This window comes from Salvia splendens, chromosome 3 (assembly GCF_004379255.2).
Source record: "Salvia splendens isolate huo1 chromosome 3, SspV2, whole genome shotgun sequence".
NCBI classification, from domain to species: Eukaryota; Viridiplantae; Streptophyta; class Magnoliopsida; order Lamiales; family Lamiaceae; genus Salvia; species Salvia splendens.
In genome coordinates, this window is record NC_056034.1 from 2,034,392 (window position 1) to 2,049,370 (window position 14,979).

At 34.7% G+C, this 14,979-nt stretch overlaps 1 protein-coding gene across 1 annotated transcript; it reads right to left on the bottom strand.

The window, feature by feature from the left end:
* Positions 1-8,268: 8,268 nt before the first annotated feature.
* LOC121795499 lies at positions 8,269-8,787 on the bottom strand. Its single transcript, XM_042194041.1, has one exon. It carries the CDS (start codon positions 8,785-8,787, stop codon positions 8,269-8,271), a length of 519 nt encoding a protein of 172 aa, XP_042049975.1.
* Positions 8,788-14,979: the final 6,192 nt, after the last annotated feature.

Sequence of the window (14,979 nt, forward strand, 5' to 3'; positions counted from 1 at the left end):
ATTATATATCTTCTTTAAATTCTTAAATCCAAATGCAACATTTAATGATTTAATATGTAAATCATAGTAGACGACGAACTTTAATTTACCACACTATTGAACATAATAATGCATCAATTGATGTTAAGATATTGCTGATAAAGGTGACAAACTTTTGTGTTAATGTTTAAGATTTGTGGATAAATTAAACTTAACAATTCAATGTAGTGGATCAATTATATCCTAAGTGGATATAAGAGCATCCACAACCGTGCTCTTGCCAGTGGCACGGTTGTGGGTCCGGCCCCACTTTTTCTGCCTGCTCTCTGGCAAAACCACAACACCCACAGCTGTGCTCTTCCGCAAGGACGAGCACAATTCAATTTCAAATTCAATTAAACAAAAACATTTCCATAATATGAAAATTCATTAAAAAACTGAAATAACATTACAAATTACAAATAAATTTAAAAAGACATAATTAAAAGCCTAAAAATTTAAAATTACATAATTAAAATCCTAAAAATTTAAAATAACATAATTAAAATCCTAAAATTAAAAAAACCACTACGCGTTGCCGAATTTCGCCCACATGTGTTTGATTAGGTCTTCTTGTAACTCAATGTGGGTTCGGGTATCGCGCATTGTGTGCCTTGTCTCGATCCTCTGGCCCACCGTCGTATGCACACCTCGGCGTGGGAGAGACCTCGCGGTTGAGCTTCCGGCTTCATCCTCGTTGTAGAAACTAGCCGTCATCGGTCCTTCGTCGGCTATAATCATGTTGTGTAAGATAATACACGTGAACATGATGTCGGAGATATTATTGACGTACCACAGCCGAGTCGGGGCCTTCACAATGTTGAATCGGGCTTGAAGAACCCCGAAGGCTCTTTCGACGTCTTTCCGCGCGGACTCTTGACGCTGCGCAAAAAGAACCCGTCTCGGGTCGTGCGGGTTGCTGAACGTCTTCACGAAAGTCGACCACCTTGGGTAGATACCATCGGTGAGATAGTAACCCATGTGGTATGCATTTCCGTTGACGGTGAAGTCGATCGCCGGTGCTACACCATTCATCACATCATTGAAGAGTGGTGAAGAATAAAGCATGTTCAAGTCGTTGTTGGATCCGGCAACGCCGAAATATGCATGTCAAATCCATAGGCGGTAGACGACGACCGCCTCAAGGATAAGTGTTGGGCCGCCGCCTTTGTGACCGCTTAAGTGTTGCCCCTTCCAAGCAGTCGGGCAATTCTTCCACCTCCAATGCATGCAGTCAATGCTGCCAAGCATGCCGGGAAAGCCATGGACTGATTCGTGAAGATGAAGCAACCTTTGGCAATCATCGGTGGTGGGTACCCGAAGGAATTCATCACCGAAGGCTGAACGAACGCCATCGCAAAAAATTTTTAGACAAAGGATTCCAGTGGACTCGTCGAAGAGGTCGGCCGTTTGCCCAGTAGCGAGTTGTCAGATGGCACACGTACACTTCTGCAACGGCGTGATACTTTGCCGGCCGGTTGCATCTGGACCTGTTTGAAAGAATTCAACACGTGCGGACATTGTGTTGACAATTCGCATAAACAAGCGCTTTGACATGCGAAAACAGCGCCTGAAGTAATTGATAAACTCGTGGTTTAGCAAGTATTTTGGATGTTTAACGTGAACATTTCAGTGTTTTTGTAGCATACTACTTGAGTTTACATCCATTATCCACTACATAAGTGTTTTGACGAGTTTGTCGAGTGTTTGGAGCTAAAACAGGTGAAAATGACTTGAAAACGAGCTTGAAGGAAGAATCGCCTGACCGGGCGCGCTTCAATGCGCGACCTTCGTATAATAGCCATAACTCTCTCATCCGGACTCCGATGGGGCGTGCAAGATACTCACGCGAAGCCATTTCGAAGACGAAGACAATGCTTTCGGAGGATTCCAGAGAAAACGCCCGACCGGGCGATTTTTAAGGGGAAAAGGCCCGATCGGGCGTTTTGGCGACTTAAAATCGCCCGGTCGGGCGATATGTTCTGCGAGATTGAATATTTCCGCCCCGGGTATAAAAGGAGACCTAGGTTTTTTACCTCAGGAGACCATACACGCCCCATAACAGCTTTTGAAGGTTTGGAGAGTGGAATTGAGAGGAAAGGCGTCACAATCCTCAACAAGATTGAAGACGAAGACGAATTTCCGTTCAATCCACCCTTGGGAGTATTTTCATTGGTTTTCATGTTTTATTCAATGACTATGGTTTATTCTTATGTTTTTTAGTTGAATATAGTAGCTAAATCATTTGTAGAGTTTTGGTGAAGACTACAATGAATACTTGTGTTTGATTCAATAGCTTTTGATTACCTATGCTCTTGTGATTATTTTGTTTCATTCTTGTGCATTTCAATTCAATTGCCTAGCTACCAATTGGATATATTGACCTAGTTTTGAGTAATCGTGAGATACCTAATTAGGATTGATAAAAGAATGAACAACACCTAGATAATTTGCATTCGAGAGAAGGAATTCTAGAGTGAGGACTTGAATCTTTGAGTATAGGAGTTAATTATGAAGTATAGAAGGAGACTTCAATATTAATAGTTAATCAACGGGTTAAGTGCACTCGAGAGGGGGCTTAGCCTAGAATAGCGATTGTCCTTCTAATCCTAGAGACTTCAACGGGTAATCAAAGTTGTTGAGTTGTTTACATTGTGGGTATTGTAGTCGGATCCAAAGCTCTACCTCGTTCTCTTATTTGAAACATATCCTTTGTTGCGTGCTTTTAACTTGTTTATGTTTAATTGTTTTTCCAAGAATCAACCAAACCTTTGAATCGTCTAGATAGTAGTTAAAATCGGTCCGTGGTACTTGAGTTTATACATTTTGTCTCTGTGGGATACGATACTCTTGCTTGCTTTGTGCTACACTAGCCCCGTACACTTGCGGGATTTTCTTGTGTTAAAATAAGTTGAGTCAGTAATCTGCCGGAAACCGCAGCTGGTCGGCAAAATAGTCGGCAACGAGCCTTTCGTGGGCTCCCTCCCGGTCACGATGGATGTTGCGGTGAATTGATCTAGTTCGTTGAGGAGGAGGAGCGGGGGTATTCGCCGCGACATATGCGTCTTAAGCGGCACGATGTTGTTCATAGTATTCTTGTTATTCGCGCTCCGCTTCCGCCATAAGATGGATGAAATCCATTTGAGGTTTTGAGTGAGAGATGAATGTGTAGATAGTTTGGATGAGAATTATGAATGAGAGATGATTTGAAGTGATAAATGGATGATGAATGTGTGTATTTATAGATGATTTTGGGGGGAGAAAAATAATAATTCAGAAAAACGGGCAAAAAAACAGCCATATTTTTCGGATTTTTTAATCATTTTTTAAAATTAAATACCGAATTTTTAATATAAAAAATTTTTCAAAGGCAACGGCTATGCCGTTGCCCAATCGCGTGCTGCCACGTCGCCTAGAGTTATTACAAATGGAGTATTAAACATCATGAATATTCGGAAGTAATAGGCATAGGAAACCTGAGGACGCATGAAGTATACTTGGTTGTCTGTGTATATTCATAAAATAAAATATAATAAAAGCAATGAAAGTAAGACTTTCAATTTGTGCATTCTAAGAGTTCAATAATTGATCACTAACCCCCACCAACACTCCAACTTTTTCTTACTTTTCTTTGGGTAACTTTTCAATTTTCATAGGCTTTGCTTTGCATTTGTCTAGAGTGTCATTATTTAACCACAATATAACTTGTTATAAAATAGATTTAAATAAAATTAATTCATTTTTTAGTAATTTAGAAAGACTCATTTAGCTCAACTAAATAGTTACTAGTATTATTTAAATTTAAATAGCTTTATTTTTTGTTTAATCTCTCTATTTAATGTAGCAATTAAATTGATCAAAACCTAATTACTAAAATCTGTACGCCACTATGCATACACCTGTAATTATTTGAAAAAAATATATACTTTAACCTATTGAATTAAGTCACATCAATCCACCTTTCAATATTTCTATTGATTTTGGCATTCATAATTTCATAGTTAATTACTCACATATATACTAAACACGCATTCGAATGTCTACGTGTCGGTATATTTCACGATCAACTTAGCTATCACAATTAACAAGATATTATTGATAAAATAATATTTCGTCTGAAGTTTGTCGTTTCAATTATTACATATTAATCATTATTAACTTTTCACAGTATGGACATACCCCCTATTAATGGAGTACTACATTTTTGTTATTAAATTAAATCAGTCATCTTTTTATTTCATTCATGTCATCTTTCTATCATCACTAATTATTGTGTTACATAATATTTACATTTTTTAAATAATAAAATCATAATTGAGGATTTAAACTTCAGAAAGAGTTGATAAGAAATTTAATCAAACTAGGCTGTAATTCAAGATTAGTGGAGTAACATTATAAGGAAAACTTCAATAAATTAATTTTAACGTTAATTTATATAGTATTTACTTTATTTGATTTATTTTTCTTAAAGAGTACTAACTAATTTGAATATGGTGAATATTGTAGCTAGGGGACTGGAGTGGAAGGTGTGGAGTTAATAGAGAAGTTAAAAGGAATTAGATTTTTAAAAATGAAGCTTTTAGGAAAAGCAACTTTAATAGATTGCATTGTATTGCACCAATTTCCCACTTCAAAAGCTCTTGATTTTTTAGAACTGTGACAATATGAAATTATGACCACACACTACTGCAATCTACTAGATAGTATTTCATTGCATTTCATATTTCATTACTCTATTTATTTATTAGGACTTCATTAATATTTTAGAAACTAGAGCTACCTCACACCTTTTCTTTTATAGTGAGTGTAAAATATTCGAAGCTAGAAACTGATATTTAAGCAGAATCTATCAAGAATGATGACAATCCAAAATAAAAACATAGTACTTATAATCAAAACAAAACACAAAAAAAAAACATTTAATACACAACAAAATTACAATAATATCATGAGATTCATCTATTGATTTTAGCAAAAATTTGATATCACAACACAAAACATATCCAAACAACGCTCACATAATACACAAAATCCTTGCTAAAATCAGGGAATTTTCACCGCACAAGCAATGTGAAAAGAGACTTTTGATTGATCAATCATTTATTCATTGACTTCAAATGTAAAAATAATCAGTGATAAATGATTTTGAAATGACAACAAAATCAATTATTTTCAGCCAAAATATGTCAGGAACCTTTTAAATGAATTATGGGAATTGAGAAGTCAAATTTATAGCACAACATTTCAAAGTACTTAAATTGGTTTCCTAAAATAATTAAATTCCGCAGTTCCCTTCATGCCTAAGACTGTATATATAGTAATCATTGTAAATTCTCATGAATCCTACTCTTTTTACATGTGGCTCAAAATTTAGCTTCAATATTTTTGTAGAGAATTAATTATACTCCTATTATTTTATGGACAACATGATTACATGACTAAGATATGTACATAGGTCAATATAAATATTTATTGTGTCACATCATAGGTTTGTGGGATGTGATCTATTAACATAAATCTAGTACAGGTAAGGCATTGCTGTATTACTGTATACTTCAATAAAATTTTGGATAAATAATTACCTGAATTATCTCCTAAAACAATCTAGATACACTTAAATCCTTTTCAAATATGCTCTCACTTTGAATCTAGATAAATAGACACATCTTATTAATATCTCATTCTAACTAAAGATTATCGTGGGGGCTTCAATTCATCCTTTGTCGACAAATTTCAAAATCGAGGAGTTTATAGTAAATAAACAATGAAAAGAAAGTTTGCTTTATCAAAAGATGTAACTATAGTGAAAGAGAGGAAAATTTGTGTAATAAAGTGGCTCCAAACAATGGGTGAAAAAAGCAACTTCAAAAGTACTATGACAAATGTCAAATCCAAATCTCATACACCTAAGCTTTTGGCATTTATTTCTTCAATTTTCTTCCTATTTTTCTATATAAAGTTTTGAATTTGGGAGAATTATTTGTCCAATTGAAAATGAAATCTCAACGCAGCATGTCACTTCTCCACGCCACGTACGTGTCCATGCAAAATGTGTTTTGTACAAAAATATAAAACTAGGAAATCAGTTATAAAGAAAAAATGAAAGCAACTGATAAGTTAAATAATTTATAATTTTATGAACATGTCAAATCTCTACCATGCGTAGCAACAAAAGGGCGACCCCAACAATTTCTGGAAAAAATAAAGGGATATTTTAGTAATTTTACTTTTTATTAATAAATAAATAGTACAAGTAGTAATTAGTATTATGAAAATAAGTAGTATGCTTTTTTGTATCGATCATAATTTTACCGTAAAAATGTTTTCATTTTTTTTAAATTTGAAATGGTTCGAATTCTTAGGTACTGCATGCTTTCCTCGTAGAATTTCATCCCTAAATGAGTTATCTACCTTATTAAACATGCTTTTAATTATCTTAGCGGTGCATCATTTATCACTCTATCTCGTCCACAAATCAATGTATTTATTTAATGTTTGGAAATTTATGAATTGGACAAAATATTACGAATTTATTTATTTTTTAAAAAATTTAATACGAATGAACCGTGAACGTTTTTAGACTAATAGGGTACTGCAGTAGGTGATGCATAAGAACATAATTAATTAAATAAAGATTCAGAGTAAATATTTGAGGTATATATATGTGGAATGTTACTACGAATAAAGTCAAAGATTTGAAGAAGTACTCTCCAATGAAACAAATCAATATGATTGATTTTGTACCTTTCGTTGAATGGTCAGGTTTTGCAGAGCACAAACAAACATATAATGGCTAATTAATTACAAAATGAAGTTAATAATTGAGAATTAACCAAGCTCCCAAATTTATAACATAAGAATGCATACTTTTGTCTAGGTTGTAAAGTTCTGGATCGAGAATCTTTATGGCATTTCTTATGTTAAACTTAGCTTAATTCAGTTAACTTAAACGCATCAATCTCGTGTGTGGTTTGGTGGATATTTTGTTATTCTTTTGTCGCTCTTATACTTTTTCCGTTTCAACTTGTTATTGTACTACGCTCACTTATTCTTAATTACAATTACATTTTTTATAACTTGAACTTGGATGTACTATGTTCACCGATTATTCTTTCATTTTATCGAAAAATAAAATTTCTTAAATTCATTTAAAATAAAAAAAATAATTAAATAAAAAAGTGGCAGCTAGGCAAGAGATACACTTTACCTAAGTGGAATCAAGACAGGTCAGTCAGTGATTTGCCTTTGTCGTATCCCACTAGTTAAAGCAAATTTCCCCCACCAGAATTTTATGCATATTCATGCAGCCAACAACTTTCAATAAATCTATCAAGCTTTTAATAGGAGTAGTATAATTGTATTGTTCTCCACTAACCAAATTATGTGAATATATAACGAAATTCAAATTTTTTATGTCACATAAATTCGAACTAAAAATGTCTAATTTTTTTTTATATAATTCATGAATTGGGTCTTTGATAAAAAGATTTAGTAGGTAGAAATCTTCTCCCTTTCTCCATTTTTTCGTTGTTGTTTATATTCCGAACTGCTTCTCGAACTCTCGAAGTTCTTCAATTTTATTATTCGTAGCTAGTAAAACTTTTGAGTTTAAAAAAAGGGATATTAACACCTAATATCATGGAACTTTAAAAAAGTTGGGTTTTTCTAACGAACTTTGAAATTGGCAAATAATATCACGAACTTTACCATGTGTTTGTTATTTACCACCAATGCAAAAATTCCGGCTATATTAATAGATTGAAGAACAATTTTGGAGAGTGTGCTTCAAGAAAAACTATCTTCAAATATTGAAAAACTTGAAACTCTCGAAGTTGTTGTCGAGAAATTACGAAAAAAAAATCGTAAAATAAAATTATTTGCCTTAGTTTTTGCATTGGTGGGAAATAACAAACACATGGTAAAATTCGTGATATTATTTGCCAGTTTCAAAGTTCGTGGAAAAAACCCAACTTTTTGAAAATTCCATGATATTAGGTGCTAATATCCCTTAAAAAAAATCACCTTTTCAGAATTGAGCAAATAATCTCACAAAGCAATATATTAGCTGTCTAAATGTTTTTTCACACAACCAAAAACGCAACTTTTTTTTTAATATTTTCCCACATATATTTTCCCTCTTTATTTCAACTAAATTCGGCATTATTGCATGTACACTAACACCATGCACCAAATCCAAAATCAGAAACCAAAAAAAAAAAAAAACCCCAAATATTTCTTTAAAAAAAACAGTCAATACGAAAGCGGCGATTTGCAGCTCTGTCGCTTCAAATCGCTGTAAAACTTCATAATAAACCTCTCCGCCTCCTCATCCACGTGATTATCCTCCGCATTACACAGCGGGAACGGCGAGTCCGTGATCCGCAGCTGCCGCACCATCGGGCTCGGTCCGAACCCCGGCAGCGCCGGCGACGCCGCGGTGCCGTTCATCATCTCCAGCGCCGCCGCCAGCAGCTCCGCATCGATCGGCGCGGGCGCGGCCCGCTTTCCCCGCTTGAAGGAGGGGAAATTGAAGGCGGGGCTGGTGCCGCAACTGAACTCGTACTCCTTAATCGGCCGCGCCGCCGCGGCCGCGGTGTGGTGGAAAATTAGGTTTTGTATGGCCGCTTTTCCGGCGATTTTGCCGCGCTTCATCATCAGGCTGAGATCGGCGAGGAGCTTCGCTTTGGAGATGCCTTTTCGCAGCATGAAGTAGAGAACTCGGACGATTTTCCAGAATTTTTTAGCTATGATTGGCAGATTTTGCTCCATTTTTTTTTGAATGGTTATAGAGAGAGAGAAGAGGAGATGAATTGTTTGATTGAATGATTGTGTGAGAGGGGAGTTTGGTATTTAAAGAGAGAGATGGTGTGCTTTAGTGGGTTGTACGTGAGCGGGCTTTGGAGAGTTGTACGTTGGTAAAGTGAGGTGGGCTTTAGTGGGTTGTACGTGAGCGGGCTTTGGAGAGTTGTACGTTGGGTAGAGTGAGCTAAGGTTGCACGGAACGTTAAAGTTGTTGTACTCCTACATAATTATTTGGTGATTAATAATGGGAACGCCTGTGGTTTGGAATTTGTTTGGTACTATTATTGAGTTTTGAAATAAAAAAGTTATAGGACGTTACGTACATTGTGGATCATGCATTTCATGTTTCTACTTTCTTGATTCAGGTACTCATATGAGTATAATATTTAATACAACTTTATACTAGAAGTAAAGATATATTGAGAAAAATATTATGGCAGACATAATACAAAATTGGTATATGCTATGTTTTCTAAAATTAATTCAATTAACTTTTAGGAGATTTAAATAATTTATAAAGGGTTTTACATAACAATTTTTATATAATTCAGATTGATTTTGATGGATCGATAAAAGAAAATAGCAAAAAAATAATAATGGTAGGGGGCATGGGGCTTAGCCCGCTAGTGCTGAGAGTATTTGTGAGCATTGTTCTCTTTTAATCCCTATTACCTTCATTTTTTTCTTCATTTTGTTCTTTTAAGTTTGATTTTATCATCTTAAAAAAGATGTCAATATTTTTATAAAATAAAGTTTGATTTGATGTGTGAAAAAATTATTTAAAATTATATTGTGAGACGTGCTTAAATTTTAACCAAAAATTGAAACACTAAATTGTTAGATTCTAATAATCTCGGAAACCCAAATTACTACAGGAGTATCACGAATCAATCTCAAATTATTTAATTGTCAGACAATATAAAAATCTGACAGAATGGTCATAAAAAAAGGTTTAAGCATAAATTCAGAAAATGTCCAGACTCTAAATATATAATTATTCCTGAAAAATATTAGAGCATTCACAACCGTGCTCTTGCCAGCGGCACGGTTGTGGGCCCGACCCCACTTTTTCTGTCTGCTCTCTGGTAAGAGCACAACACCCACAGCTGTGCTCTTCCGCAAGGACGAGCACAATTAATTTAAAATTCAATTACACAAAAACATTTCCATAATGCTAAAATTCATTAAAAAACCACAATAAATATTAAAAATTACAAATAAAATAAAAAAGACATAATTAAAATCCTAAAAATTAAAAATTACATAATTAAAATCCTAAAAATTAAAAATTACATAATTAAAATACTAAAAATTAAAAATTACACAATTAAAAAGTGGGAAAAACGGTTATAAACGGATATAATTTTTTTGGGAAGTGAATTTTTTTTTATTTTTTATCGGTTTTTTTAATTAAAAACCGATTTTTTTAAAAAAAATAATAATTTAAATACAACGGCTATGCCGTTGACGAATGAGGGCCGCCACGTCAGCTGCTAGCTGGCACGGCGCGAGCTCAGCGGACCGCCGTGGCGACGGACGCCACCGTTGTGGATGCTCTTATAGTTGCTCAGCATTGATATGTTTGAGACTTCTTTATTAGTGGGTTTTCTAATGTACACGGATTTCAATAAATTATCCTGTTATATATGTTTGTATATATAAATTTCAAACTTTTTTTTTAATTACATGTTATGTAGGTAAGTATTATACTCCCTCCGTCCCGCACTACTCGCACTTATTTCCTTTTTAGGCGTCCCAAGTTACTTGCACTCTTTGCATTTTTAGTAAAAAATTTCACCTACAGCCGTCATTTTTGACTTTCCTATACACTCATTCCTTAATCTCCGTGCCGAAAAGGAAATAAGCGAGTAGCCCGGGACGGAGGGAGTACCATACATAGGCGAGACTGTTACGACCCCGACGGAATCACAGCAGTTGAAGGAGACGCTAGTGGTGGACAGGGCTGAAACGCCTCCGACGCCGTCGGAGGCGGCAACGGAAAACGAGGAAGAAGCAGGTACGGTTGGGGAGCTGGAAAAAGGCGCAGAGGATGACACGAGGAGGAAGTTGAGACCGAGGAAGGACCTCAAGCAGCCGGCACGCTACCGCCCGCCAGCTGCTCGGTAGAAGGTCGGAAGGAGAATGGCCGGCTGTTAGTTGCTGTTATTTTTAGTAATCTTTGTTATTTTTGGCATTATTTTATTTTCCTTTAGTTACGTTTTTTTTTCCTTTTGAACAATTAATGGGTCGAGCGTTTTATAAGCTCCGTCGGGTTTTCTTTGTTGGTTCTTTCCCGACGCTTAGGATTAGGTCGAACCAACCCTAGGGTTAGATTATTATAAATAGGGCCTCTCATTATTCTTTCGAACAATTAATGAAGAATTATTTTGCCCACATATCTTGAGCAATACACAATTAAACCTAGCAGCTGCCGACGGAGAACGATCTCCGCGCCAGCCTTCAAGTTTCAGCCGCCGATCCCATAGCTCGGGACGCCGGATTCGTGTGTTGGTTGATTCGTGACAAGGATTTCTTCGTTAAGAGAGTCGTGCTCCTGACAGAGACACACTGTGTTATAATAGGAAAAGTCTTAACACTCCATGTAGGTGATATTCGAACCTGAGAAATTATAAACCGAAGTCTTGTAGTGAAGATGATTAGTTATTAACTAAGGTGATTAACAATAATTAAGTCTATACTTAAAAGTTGATTTATAATTAGCTGTACATTATTGTTTACAAGACAAAATTCTACCTTCGAATCTTGCGTGTCTTTAGAAATATATTCTCTGCAAAAAAAAGAGTTTATTTTGTTTATATTATCAAAGTGTGGATCACCCAGTTTGGTTGCGACATTATGAAAATTAATCTAAACATGATATGTGACTAATTACTTAATTCTGTCACACCTTTAAAATTAACAAATAGAAATAACTATAATTGTAAGGATTCGCCTTTATTTTTGTCGAAGATCCACTCCCACTAATTAACTAAACATGAAGATTTTTTGTCTTTGAGATCTAACTACTTGCATTATATTAAATGATTTTTTCTACATGTTCTTGTTTTCAATTCTATAGTATTCACGTCATTCTTTACAATAAATATCTATAAATATCTCTGTCAAAATAAAATATTTGATGTCTATATATTTTATTTTCCATATCTAAAAACTTCAATTAAAATCATTATTTTAGTGCAATTAATTTCATCTTAAATATAATGAATTTATATACTAAGTGCAATTTTTTAGTATTTTTCATTTTCACGATAAAAAAAACACTCACGCCCTTTCATTTATTTTTAAAAAAAACTATTTATAATATTTTTTAGCCATGAAGGTCTGCATGCAAGTGTGAAATTTCAAGTTTTTTCTGACATGTTCATATTTCTTTCAAACCACATGATTATAGACTATAAATAATTAAATATTCCTAGACACAAAAAACACATCATATTTTTATCAGAACTTGTTTAATTGTCTATTTTATCAGGTGTCAACTGGATATATTTATCGAGATATTGTTTTACTAAACCTGTCAAGATATTTGAAGATCTAATGTCATGCCAACCCCGAATCGATTGGCAAAGATATATTGCAGTCTACACTTGTCAACAATTAATAAAAAAAATATGAAACCAGTAATTTTTAATTTATATAGATTTTTTCCATATCTTACAATTTAAAATCAAGAATATTAATTAATTAAAAATAAATTAACATATTATTATACTCCATAGTTTCCCTTTTGTAATTATTTAGAAAAAGGTTAGCCTTTTCAAATTAAATATATGCAAATTTAGGAAACAAAACTAACTTTTCTAGTGAATATTAGTAAAAATATCTTCTAATCAAATTGAAAATCACATTTGAATTCATCATAAAAATTTTAATTCAAATTCTTGTTTTTCATGATATATTCTTTACAAGGCATGTACAAACTATATATGTGGTACTTGTAAATTGTATCATACACTTTGGTTTAATATATATCAATATTTACTATTTTCACTCATATCCATCCATTATGAAATTTAATTAAGCTCAAATATTTATACATAACTTCATTCCACGAACTTAATTACACAATTAACATTACCATAGTAATTAATTAGTGTGTTCTGCCATATATAATCATGATCATGTCTGACTGAAATTCAAAGAGAATTAGTATTAAGAAATAATTAATAATAAGGTGGTCCATGATTAATGATTGAAGCCAATTAAATTAGCAAATGTGAAATGTATTTGTAGTAGACTAGTAGTAGAAGAATAGTAGAACAAGTCATAATTGTGTGCTGCCCTTTTTGCCCCACATTTTCCTTTGCCATTAAGTTCTTACCATTCCTAGTAACCAATTACGTCTTCTCACTACAATAATTTAAATATATGGAAACATTACGCAATGATATTCAAATTTGGGTTGATTGTTAAATCTAGATTACTTTTTTGTGATTTTGACGTACTAATATTCAATGGATTTAATTAGAGTAGTGCTAAAGGCTAAAAGCACATATAGTGTACACATAACTGACATAAGTTAATCATCTTATGTATAGTCTAATCATGTTCATGGGCGAACGCAGAAAAATATTGGTAGCGAATTTATTGTTTTGATTTTCTTATAGTCGATTTCATTTCTTTCTCTAATTTCAACCTTCTTAATTCTTTATTCCATTACAATTGATCTTCATTTGCAATTAGTTTAGTACTACTATTTTGTGAGTTAAGTGGAGAGAATAAAGTAAGAGAGTGGAAAAAAATAGAGAGAGTGATATTTCTATTTTAAAAAATATATAATTTAAGGAGGGTTATCCATAAAAGAAAAATATGTCACCTAAAGTGGAACCGATGGAATATACATTAATTGATTGTGGATATAAAACCTATTGCATACCTTCAATAAACGGCATGAGTAATAAATTGAACAAATTATAAATATATTTCGGAAAGAGTCCAAAATATGAGATTAAATCAGTCCAAAAGATGAGGTTAAATAGAAATGGGCTGTCGTACCACAATTTGAGTTTAGTTACTCCTACACCAAATTCAAATGCTTAAAAAATTTTACTTATTCTATTCATATCTGTCACAATTCAACTCGCCTTAAATTTAAAAAACGGTTGAGAAAAGTGTAAAAATCATGGATTAAATATGCCCGGTCAATGGATTTTGACCAAATAATAAATGTGACGAGACATTTAATTTTGTGAAATTAAATGACATAGCGTCGATCTACATTTTACGTAGGTAAATGTAGTATATTCACTTTCTCAAATCCGATTTCCGGTGAGTGAGAAATAGTGGATTAAAGTTGGGCATAATTAGCTTTTAATTAAAGCTTGGAGATGGAGCTTAGGGAATAATTAACTAGTATTAATTATCCCACATTGGAGGATTAACACATCTTTAATGTGTATAAATTAAGTGACTTTATGTTACTTAATAATTATAGTGGACCAAGATGGGTGAAAGAGCCCACACGCGCGCACACGCGCGCGCCGCCGCCGCCCGCCCGCCCGCCCGAGCCCGTGCCCGTGCCCGTGCTCGTGGTCGCGGGCCTCGGGCCTCGGGCCCGGGCCCGAGCCCGAGCCCGATCTCGATCTTGGATCTTGGCAATTGGCAATTGGTCTTTGGGTGGTCTTTGGGCTTGGTGCTTGGCCCAAACTATTCTTTTTGGACCGGGTGGCACATTACAGCCACACGCCTGTAACCGACGTCGGTTACGTTTTTGCCATGATGAGGCTTCAATGGCTGGTTGACCCTGCATGGTGGTTGGCCTATAAATAGGCTAGCCATACCACTGCATTAGGACACACACACCTACAAGCATTCTCTGCATAAGCTCTCTCCCTCTCCCTGCATTGTCTTTCTGTCGAAGCTCTGCCCTCTCCTCCATCCCGTTCGCCGGAGCTCTGCTGATTGCGGTGCTGCATCAGAAGAGACGTAGCCGTTTTACCTTTGGGGACGACACGCCAAACCGAGAGCACTACCGGGGCGTATCTCGTCTTGCGGGAAGAGGCCTCCTCGACTCGGCTGTCATAGCATACTGGTTTAGTTGTTTCATTTTCATTGTAACTTCAGTTCTTTTTTGTATTCCTTCTTTTGGGTTGTATTACGCCCGGTTTTGTTATCTTGTAATCCCAGAAACCAACAATC

Excerpts from the sequence above, each read along its gene's own strand:
- LOC121795499 (XM_042194041.1), bottom strand. The coding sequence starts at position 8,787 with ATGGAGCAAAATCTGCCAATCATAGCTAAAAAATTCTGGAAAATCGTC.